At 60.8% G+C, this 10,274-nt stretch overlaps 1 protein-coding gene across 1 annotated transcript; it reads left to right on the plus strand.

Annotated features, from left to right (window-relative positions):
* Positions 1-1,017: 1,017 nt before the first annotated feature.
* On the plus strand, positions 1,018-5,112 carry LOC134525206 (digestive cysteine proteinase 1-like). The gene is made up of 11 exons (XM_063355837.1): positions 1,018-1,066; positions 1,610-1,669; positions 1,867-1,959; positions 2,113-2,285; positions 2,702-2,942; positions 3,332-3,533; positions 3,647-3,840; positions 4,001-4,092; positions 4,183-4,344; positions 4,595-4,784; positions 4,925-5,112. Exons 1-11 carry the CDS (start codon positions 1,018-1,020, stop codon positions 5,110-5,112), a joined length of 1,644 nt encoding a protein of 547 aa, XP_063211907.1.
* The last annotated feature ends 5,162 nt before the right edge of the window (positions 5,113-10,274 follow it).

A 10,274-nucleotide genomic window follows, 5' to 3' on the forward strand; every position in this document is an offset into this window, starting at 1 on the left:
CCCATCTTCGGTGGCACCTCCTCGGGGCAGGACGCGCCCTGGGTGCCGGCGTGCTGCGACGGCGGCGGTCCCTGGGGAGGTGGGTGCCGCAGCACGGGGGTGCAGCAGCCCAGCCCTGCACCCAAGGGTGCTGCCGAATCCAGCCCGGCTCGTCCCCGGTGGCACGTGCTGCCGGCCCACGCCGAGCCCTTATCGGCTTTGTTTTGGGCTCGGGCGGCCCCGCGGCCGCTCGCTGTCACCTTGGGCTGGGGGCCAACTGGACAGGCGGCAAGCGGGAGGGGTGAAGGCCACCCCGCCGCGGTGACAGCGCAGCTCTCCTCCCCGGGGCTGTTTTTCCATGGAGCTCCTGGCATTTCTTCTGCGTCTTTCCCCCTTTTTTTTTTTTTTTTTTTTTAATTTTTCCAATTAAAACCCCCGAATTGCAGTGCTGGGCTTGCCCTGATGGTATATCCAGGGGGATGCAGGGGTGCAAACGGCCCCCGTCTCCCCGCCGCTGCCTTCGCTGGGGACGCCTTGGCTCCTGTCCCAGCGGCACCCGCAGGGAATTTGGGGTGCCCGGCAGGGTGTCACCGCATGCACCTCCTTGCCCCAGGGTTTTGCAGATGCTCCCCCTGCTCGCAGCGAAGCCTGGCTGCAAACTGCCACGTGGGGTGGGTGGGAGCGCAGGGACAAACACCCCCCCCCCCCCCGCCCCCCCAGCACCCACCACCAGGACCCCCCAATCCCTATCCCTAGGGGACGGCGCTGCCATGGGGCGCTAGTGCCCACGGGGGTCTGGGTCCCACCTTGCTCCCTCAGCGCTGTGAGCACACGGTGTCGGCACCCACCCTGGTGGGAAAGGTGCCCATGGGGGGGCAAGATAAAGCCACGCCCCCCCCCCCACCCCCCTTGGTGTAGCCCCAGCCGAGGGAAGGACGGGGCTCTGCCTGTTGGCTGCCTGCGGCTCCCTGCCCACCCACCCGCGGTATTTAAGCCACCCGTGGGTGCAGGGCGGCAGCGTGGGCTGGGGTGGGCAGGATGGAGGGGCTGGGGGGGCTGCTGGTGCTGGGGGCTGCCGTGCTGCTGGGTGAGCACCCACCCGGGCAGAGAGCCGGGGGGGGGGGACACGGATGCCGTGCTTCCATCGCGGGGTGATGCCATCGTGCCCCTTAGCCTGGGCACGGCGGTGGTCCTGGGCTGCTGGGGGGGTCCGTGCCCCTGGAGGGGGCTGCTCTGTCCTTGTCCCCATGCCCGGAGCAGTGGGCACGCTCTGCGCCTGGCATATGGGGCTTCATACGGTTGCCCCCCACACCCTGGGGAGTGCGTGGGGGCTTTGGGGTGTCCCCGAGCCGGCTGCCCCCCAGGGAGATGCACGTGGGGGCTCCGGGTCAGCCAAAGAGCTGGTGGAGGAGTGGGGACCACTGGCCTGGGGACCCCTGGTCTCTGCCCTGCCCGGGCAAGTGGGAGCCCGCCCAGCCCTGCCACCAGGACAGGGTCCCCCGGGTCTGTCCCCCTCTCCCACAGGACAGCAAGCTGGGGACCGGCACCGCTGCCAGCCCCTGCCGCGGAGAGGGGGGTAATCAGCAGCGTTATGGGGTTTGGGGTTTGTTCTTGTTTTTTTTTCTTCCAGGAGTAGAATGCAAAGCTCCTCTGGAGACACCCACGTTTGGGGACATCTACCATGTCACAGGTACCGCATGGGGACGGGGCACCACCGCCGGCGGTGGCCGTAGGTGGGAGCAGGGGGTGATGCCGCGGGATCCTGGGGTGCTCCCTGCCTTCCCCACGCTGCCCTCCCGGCCACACACTCAGGGCAGGGGGACGAGTGATGTCCCCGGGGCTCGGCCCCCGCGCAGCCCCCCGAGCCCGGCCCCTCTGTCCCCACAGGAGTCATCAGCCTGCCCTACGCCGAGATCAGAGAGCCCTTCGAAGCCTGGTACAACCTCACCGGGGGGAAGAGCCGCATCGAGTACTACGGCGGTGGGTGCAGAAAAGGGTCCATCCCCCCGACCCCTCACCAGCCCCTTCCTTCTGCCCCAGGACCTCTGGGTGCCTCGGCAAAGCCCTGGGAGCCACCACCATGCCAGGACCGGGGGGGGTTTGGCTTGACCTTAGCGCTGTCCCCATCCCCAGGCCAAGTGGTCACCTACCAGTTTGGGTCCATCGAGCCCTTCGGTGCCAGCTTCAAGGTGACTCCCGAGACCACGGAGACGGAGGTCAACGTCCGCAAGTGCTTCCGCATCAACGGCACCGATGGGGACCTCGTCGCCCCGCAAAGCGTCTTCCCCAGCCTGGAGAACTTCAAGGTGAGCCCTGGGCATGGTCCTCCAGGATGCGGGATGGGGCAGGGGAGGGGACAAGGGACCCCCATGGGTACAGGGTGTCTGATGGCTACCTCCCTATGAGGGCAGAGCAGCCTTCCCTGGCTGGGAATGGGTAAACACAGGGTTGGATGTGGCCATGGGTGATGGAGGTGGAGGGGTTGCATCCAGCCTGGCATGACGCAGGATGGGACGCCATCACTACGAGGTGTCCCGCGGGGTATGGTGACGTTTAAGAAACGTCTAGATGTGGTACTTCAGGGCACGCTCTAGTGGCAGAGATTGTAGGTTTTTTGGTTGGACTCGATGATCTCAAAGGTCCTTTCCAACCGTGAAGATTCTATGATTCTATGGCGGTGCCGGGATGGCAATACGGTCCCTGACACGTGTGCTGTCCCCAGCGGGTGCGGGAGGAGCGTTTTCGCGGGCAGCGCTGCGCCGTCTGGCAGAACGTCTCCTACTGGGGCCACAAGAAGAACGTCTACACGCTGCGGGTGGGCAGCTCCGCCCGGGGCCCCGTGCCCCTGCACTACGAGGTGCGCGGCTTCAACAGCCTCCTGGGCTCCCACTACGACAAGTACGAGATCGACTACTCCTCCTTCGGCCACCGCTTCTCCCCCAGCATCTTCCGTCTCCCCGAGGGTGAGCGTCCCCCGCCACCCCGCAGCCCAGCCCGCGGCCGGTGCTGCCACCAAAATGCCACCGCTTCCACCTTTTCAATTCATTTTTTAGGGTTTTTTTTCTCCGTTGGGTGAATTAGTTTGGCCGGGGAAAAAAAAGCAGGGGAGAAATCTAGTGAATGTTGATAGTCGGGGTGATGAGGGTGCTTTCCCGGAGCGCGGGGTGGGATCGTGGGTGCCCGGGAGCCAGCTCTGGTATGGGTGCAGCCCCCCCCCTGCGTGCAGGTGTCTACACGGGACGGACTGCCCCAATGATTTTGGGGGGTGACCATGCCGTGCACCCCAGCTGGGGGGCCGGGAGAGCCCGTCCCCGCTCGGGAGGCATCAGCCGCCATCCGTGCCTCGTGGCAGGGGTGCAGTGCGAGCAGTGGCCCGCGGCCGGCCCCGAGCACCGCATCGTGGCCAACCCCATGCAGGAGTTTGTGGGGAGGGCGCCGGAGATGGACCACGTCCACCACCGCCTCTTCCACCGCTACAAGGAGCGGTTCGGGAAGAGCTACGGCAGCGAGGAGGAGCACGAGCATCGCAAGCGTGCCTTCATCCATAACATGCGGTAGGGGGACGGGCTGCGGGGGGGGGGTTCTGGGGTGGAGGGGGCTCGGAGATGGGGTGGCCGGCGTGGTCCCCCCGCTCCCCTCTCGCCGCATCCCCGCTCTGTGCCCGCAGGTTCGTGCACTCCAGGAACCGCGCCGCTCTCTCCTACACGCTGGCGCTGAACCACCTGGCCGACCGCACGCCCCAGGAGCTGGCCGCCCTGCGGGGACGCCGCCGGAGCGGGGTCACCAACAACGGGCAGCCCTTCCCCGTCCAGCTCTACGCCGACCTCGTCCTGCCCGAGAGCCTCGACTGGCGGCTCTACGGTGAGGAGGGAGCCGGTGCCACCGGCGCGGAAGCCTGGAGGGCATCAAGCCTCTGGGAGCACAGCGAGCCCTCGACTCCTGCCTCAGTTTCCCTTCTGCCCGCCCTCAATCCCCGGTGCCACCCCAGCCTCTCACCTCCCCCCCATCCCGCTGTCCCCAGGCGCCGTCACCCCCGTGAAGGACCAGGCCGTCTGCGGGTCCTGCTGGAGCTTCGCTACGACGGGTGCCATGGAGGGTGCCCTCTTCCTCAAGGTGAGAGCGGGGCCGTGCCCCATAGGGATGGCCGGGGTGCCTGGAGGGTGCCCGTCCCTGTCCCTATGGCGTGTGTCCCCCCCCACCCAGACCGGCGTGCTGACCCCCCTGTCCCAACAAGTCCTCATCGACTGCTCCTGGGGCTTCGGGAACCAGGCGTGTGACGGGGGCGAGGAGTGGCGAGCCTACGAGTGGATCATGAAGCACGGCGGCATCGCCAGCACCGAGTCCTACGGGCCCTACCTGGGGCAGGTGAGGGTGGCAGCGCCGCTCGGGGTGGGGGGGGTGTGTGTGCAGCGCCACCCCCTCCCCAATCCTCCCCCCAGAGGCTCTCCCAAATCAGCCATCACCCCTTCGGCAGCGGATGGAGGTTCTGCTTTGGTTTATGGATGCTCCATCCGAGCTGCCCCCCTCCCTCCTACCCCCTCACCGGGGTGGGTCGGACCCCCCCCACCTTCCCCAGGACCCCGGTGCCACCTCAGTCTCTCCCCCCTCCCCCCAGAATGGCTACTGCCACTGCAACCAGTCGGAGCTGGTGGCCCAGCTCGCCGGCTACGCCAGCGTGGAGCCGGGCAGCGCCGAGGCGCTGAAGGCTGCGCTGGTCAAGCACGGCCCCGTGGCCGTCAACATCGACGCCTCCCACAAGTCCTTCGCCTTCTACGCCAACGGCGTCTACGAGGAGCCCCACTGCGGTGAGTCCGGCTGGCCCAGGAGGCTCCGTGTCCCGCTCATTGGGGCTGGGATATGGTGCCACTCGCTGCATCGGGGACGACCTCCATCTCCAGGGGATGGGGGCTGAGATGTCTCCATTTTCTTCCTTCCTCTTGGCCAGGAAACGAGACGTCATCACTGGACCACGCCGTGCTGGCCGTGGGCTACGGGGTCCTGCATGGCAAGAGCTACTGGCTCATCAAGAACTCCTGGTCCACCTACTGGGGCAACGACGGCTACATCCTCATGGCCATGAAGGACAACAACTGCGGCGTGGCCACCGCCGCCTCCTTCCCCATCCTGGCCTGATGGGGACACGGCCCCATATGTGTCCTGTCCCCTCCATGTCCCCCTGGGCAGCTCTGGGTGGATGGGGGGCTGGCAGAAGGATGCGGGGCACCAGGAGGCGGTTGTGGGGCAGAGAGGGGCAACTCAGCCGGGAGGTCGAAGGATGCTCCCAGCCCTTGGGAGAGGTATTTTACCATTTTGGCAATAAAAGCGTGTAGAAGTGATCCTGGCTGTCACGCTGGGGTGTATTCTGCCTCCCCAGCCCGTCGCCCAGCAACCACAGCCCTTGCCATGGCTGCCCTGTGTGATGAGTTTCACGCAGTGCTCAGCCCAGGCTTACCCCGTTTGGGTTATGTGTACCCTAACCCCCAAATTTTCAGTGCCACCCCCAGAAGTGCCTGCACCCCCTTCCCCAGCAGCGGGAGGGAGCCTGAATCCACTCTCAGAAGCTGGGTTGGGCTCAGGGCCCTCCTGTTCCCAAGCGGACGCTGCCCCACCCCAGCAGCCGGCATCATGCCGGGAACAAGGGAGCTGCCCCTGCCAGAGAGAGCGGTTCCCAGTGCCCAGTGTCCCTCGGGACGCCTGGGTCCCCTCCTCAGCCCCTCTCCAGGTTCCCATGTGGGTCAATGCTTGGTGACTCAGTTTCCCCACCCGTTTGGAGGGAAAACAGAGCTTCTGGAGGTTTCCATGCTGCTGCCAACAGCCTCCAGGATGGAGGGAGCCCAAGTGGACTCAAAGGGGATGCAAAGTTCCTTTCACCCGGGACACTTCAGGCGGGTTTTGTCCAACCTCCTGGGGAGCAGCCGGGCTCAGAGCTGATCCCCCAGAGCTGTCATGCTCCTTTTGTCTCCCCTTTACCCCAAAATTGCATGGCCGCGGGGAAGCCTGACCCAGAGCTGAGGCCAGCGCTGCTCGGGGGGGGGCCAGGCTGGATATCAGCGTGGCGTGAAGGTTCATTGTTGGGGCTCTGGTGCCATGCTCACCCCCACCCTGGGGACGGAGCAGGGCAGGCAGCGTGGGTGGGCAGCCCAGAGCTCCCAGGTGGGAGCCGTTGGTGTTGCCAGGCTCTGCCTTCCCAATTTGAGAGCCTAATTAGCTTAATTTGTGTCACAAACAGCCGGGCTCGGCCACGGTGTTCCCTCGCGCCGGCCGGCAGCACCCAGGGAGCAGCGCTTCCTCCCAGGTGACGCGACTGCTCCCCATCGAGGGCGGCAGGTCATAATATTTTCTTGTTTTCTCTCGCTCGTTCACCTGCTCGTTTCACAATTTGCTGCACTGATTTCTGAAGTGGTCTTTAATCATTCTCAGCAGGGGGTGCTGACTCGAATTCACGTCTGGGAGAGGAACGATCACCGGGCAGGAATAATGGGGCTTATTCCGTGGGAGTCCAGGTCTCCGGATCTTTGATTCTCTTGACTGCAGTCAATAAAACATGCTTTGACTTTCAGGGAACCGTGACTTTCAGGCTCCCTTTGGACAGGTGATGTTCTGAATTTGCTGCTGAACACGCAGGCGGCTTGGAGAGCCGGAGGTTTTGCACACCCGCCACCCCCCACCTCTGAGAAGCATTTAGCAGGAGCCTGAAATTTTGCATTTTGTGGCATTAGGGATAGGAGTTCTGAGCGTGGGTAGTTAAGGATGGCTGGGAACGTTAAAAAAAAAAATAAAAAAATCCATTAATTATGTTTGAAAAAGGAGAAAATAAGAAAGGACGTACCTGAAGACAGGTTGGCTGTTTCCAGAGCCAGCCTTGGGCTCTGGCTCCCAGCCCAGGAGAACTCCGACCTCCAGACTCCCCTTGACACCCGAACCTTGGAGTTGCTCCGGGTTTTGCCGAGCATAGCAAAGAACCACCACCCTGAACCCTGAGTTTTTTTGAAAGCAAAGCCAGCCAAAAGGTATGCAGTTAAGGTTTCCTTTGGAAGAGGCACGTTGCCAGCGGCACTGGCAAGCTAGAAATGCTGGGTATGCGGGAAACTCCCCAAATTTGATACCTAGATGGGGAAATATCAGCTGAGGCTGGCGCTTCATGGGGAGTGAGCACTGCCTGGAGAGCGAAAGCCGAGAGGATTTGGCATCTACCTCCCATATTCCCCCTTGAGAATCCCATCTCCTTCTCCGTCTGCAGGGTGAAGAAGTTCAGGATGTCTCCAGACATCAGCTTCGCGCTGAAAACACAGGAGCAGAGGTAGTCCTTGGTGGCCACCCTCCAGTCCTGCGCCCTGTCCTCTACTCGGTGTTTCTCATGGTTCTCTGCCACCTTCAGGGTCTCCTCCTTGTTCAGCCGCCCCTTCTTGGCATCTGACAACCAAGAGGTTGGTGCTCATGTGCTTATAATCAGGCGTGGGTGATGCAAGTCAATCCCTTTAGAGGCAGTCCAAGCTGATGGTGGCTTTCATGCTGGAGGTGGGAGTCCATTTGGCCACCTCGCAGGCTTCCCTGAGCCTCCAAACAGCTCCATGTCCCTGCCTGATGCTCTCTTGATGCTTCTTGAAGAATTCATCCATGAAGCTGCTCACCAAGTGGCTGTCAAAGTCATCGCCTCCCAGGTGAGGGTCACTAAATGTGGCTTTCACCTCAACAACGTCCTTGTCTGTGGTGAAGATGGAGATGCTGATGCCCCTTCCGGCCCGTATTAAAGATGAGGACACCGCGCTCTCCATCAGGGTGGTGGAGGCTGTAGGCCATGGCTGCTGATGTTGTCTCATTGAGGACCAGTGGTACCAACAACACCTTTGGTGGCCTGCTTCTGGGAGGCGCTGATAAGCTGGCGGAGTGATCATCGCTCCTCCTGCCTGCCCCGGAGCAACTCATCCCCTGGGATGAGGATGGGGACCTTGGGACAATCCCAGCTCTGTGCTGGGCTCCGACCCACTCAGTCTGGCGGAGCCCAGGGCCAGCCAGGACACGGAGAACGAGCAGAGGCAGAGCCCACCGCCGCAAACAGCTCCCGAGAGGGGTTTTGTTTCCAGCGAAACGGCCTTTCTGGGGGTGAGAGCATCCAGATCTGCGGGATCAATCTGTCCACACATCCAGAAATTCAGGGTGGGCTGAATTTGCCAAGCTAAATTATTCTCCCGAGGAAGGGCGGCTGGGATTTCAGCTGGGTTTGAGGGGTTGTTTTTTTTTTTTTTTTTCCAGCCTGCCCTCGGCTGTCCTGGATACGGCGCTTCCCTCCGGAGGCAGCTGCGCTCCAGCCCAGACCTCTGTGCAGCAATGCCAGGTGGCCAGAAAACGTGCTCCAGCCCCGAAGCTGGCTGCCTTTCAGCGCTGGATGAATTATCTGCGAAAAACCTCTTACGGCTCACACAAAACAAGGTAATTATTCAGAAAGCAGGGGACGCGGAGAGAGCCAGAATATGAAAATATTGTCTGTTAGTGATTTACGGAGAACACCAGACGGTGTCAAAGAACAGCAGCTGAAGCAAAGTTGCTTTGGCAACTTCTTGGCTCCCAAAGGCTCCAGACGACCCAGGGGGGAACTGATCACGGGCTCCCGCCGCCACTGCTACGCCCTGGGGAAGGGGCTCCTGGGGGTCTGGCTCTCCGGAGCCAGGTCAGGACGGAGCCGGGTGGTTCACAGCAGGAAAGGACACGTGTTGCAGAGCCCTGAGGTTTCAAGATGGCAAAGACCATGATGCAGGGGGAGGCCATCTCGCTTTTGCTCTCTAATACGATAACCGGAGCTTTTTTGGGGTACAAATGGTTGCATCCCTGATCTGAAGGGGTCTTCCAAGCTCTGCAGAGCTACGAACTGCTTTGCTGCTAGCGAGGCTATCCTGGAAAATCACCGAGGCAGTGGCTTTTTAAACGTTTCTTATTACACTTCCTTCGGTAGCAGCTTTACAAATGTTCTTCCTTAGCCAAATGTTTTTCCCTTGGCGACCGTGACTGCTCTGGCAGGTTTGTCGTTCACGTTCTGAAACGAAATCGTTCCTTTTCCTTCAGCTCGAGAGATTTGCAACCCCCCCCTCCCATCCCATCCCATGACTTTTAGGAGGTTTTATTTCTTGTAACGAATCGCTGGCGGCGTTTACGTTTTCCAGGTGCGCTCTCAAAGCCCAGAAAGCCGGGCAGCCCCAGCCCTCCACCTCCGCCTGATTTCCCCCAGAACCTCTCTCCTCGGAGCATCGCGGCCCCTGAGCAGCGAGGAGGGTTTTGTTTAAAGCCATCCGCCGCCTCTGCCAAGCTCTGCCTTCTGCTTTCGCCGCCTGATTATTTCCCAATCACAAGCTAACATCCAGCACAATGCAACGAATTTCATGAAATTAAGTATTTCTCCTACACACAGCATATTTGCCCGGTGATTATAACTAGTCCCCGAGGTAGCCAAGCACAGCAGAATTTCGGTTTAATATGCACACCCACGCAGCCTTACTAAAAACCCAAGACACTCCCCCGGTCCTTCTTGGGAAAGGCTGAGCGCTGCAGCGAGCAGCTCGTATTTCAGCTTCACCACTTGCACAAGCTCGGCCTGGGAATACTCTGTCATCTGGTGTAAAAAAAAAAAAAAAAAAAAAAAAAGGAAAGGTGGGGAAAGAAGTTTCTCAAAGATTTCAAGGCATCCCTGACGGTCTGAGGGAGAGAAGGGTGTGAGAACACAGGAATGTCACGCAACACAGGCACAAAAGGGGACCAGATCACACTGCTGTGGGTTTATTAACACAATCGGGAGTAGTTACTGCCTTTTGTTCGCTCCATCTTGGATCTAGAGTGACCTTTTAACTCCAAAATGCTTTAATTTCCCCATTTGTTCAGGCAGGCAGCACCTGTTCTGCATCACATTGGAAGAAATGACAACTACTTGATTAAAAAAAAAAATAATGAGCAATTATTCAGTGTGTGCGCCGTGAACAATTTGCCCTTGCTGCACCGGCTGGAGTCCAACCCCATACCTAAAATGAAACAGGAGGGGGAAAAAAAAATAAAAATAAAATCTTCCCAGCGTCTGGAGCTGCAAACTCCAGCACCCAAACTGCGGCGTAAACACAGCGAGCTGCAATTTGCAGCGCTGACCCTGCCCCAAACCAGAGGCAGATCCACCCATGCAAATCAGAGTCTTGGCTGCGCCTGGGACTTGCAGATGAGCAGCTGCCCTAGCAGCGGGCCAGCAGCTGCTGGAGCGGGAGCAGAGAGGGAAACAAGTTCACGTGAAGGTTTTCCTTTCGCTGCGACACTACCTC

This window comes from Chroicocephalus ridibundus, chromosome 19 (genome assembly GCF_963924245.1).
Source record: "Chroicocephalus ridibundus chromosome 19, bChrRid1.1, whole genome shotgun sequence".
NCBI lineage: Eukaryota > Metazoa > Chordata > Aves > Charadriiformes > Laridae > Chroicocephalus > Chroicocephalus ridibundus.

Bases quoted from the DNA above. Each gene is read 5' to 3' on its own strand.
- LOC134525206 (XM_063355837.1), top strand. From the start codon at position 1,018: ATGGAGGGGCTGGGGGGGCTGCTGGTGCTGGGGGCTGCCGTGCTGCTG. The intron at 1,067-1,609 runs GTGAGCACCCAC...TTTTTCTTCCAG, and splicing joins GGGGGCTGCCGTGCTGCTGG to GAGTAGAATGCAAAGCTCCT. The intron at 3,841-4,000 runs GTGAGGAGGGAG...CGCTGTCCCCAG, and splicing joins CCTCGACTGGCGGCTCTACG to GCGCCGTCACCCCCGTGAAG.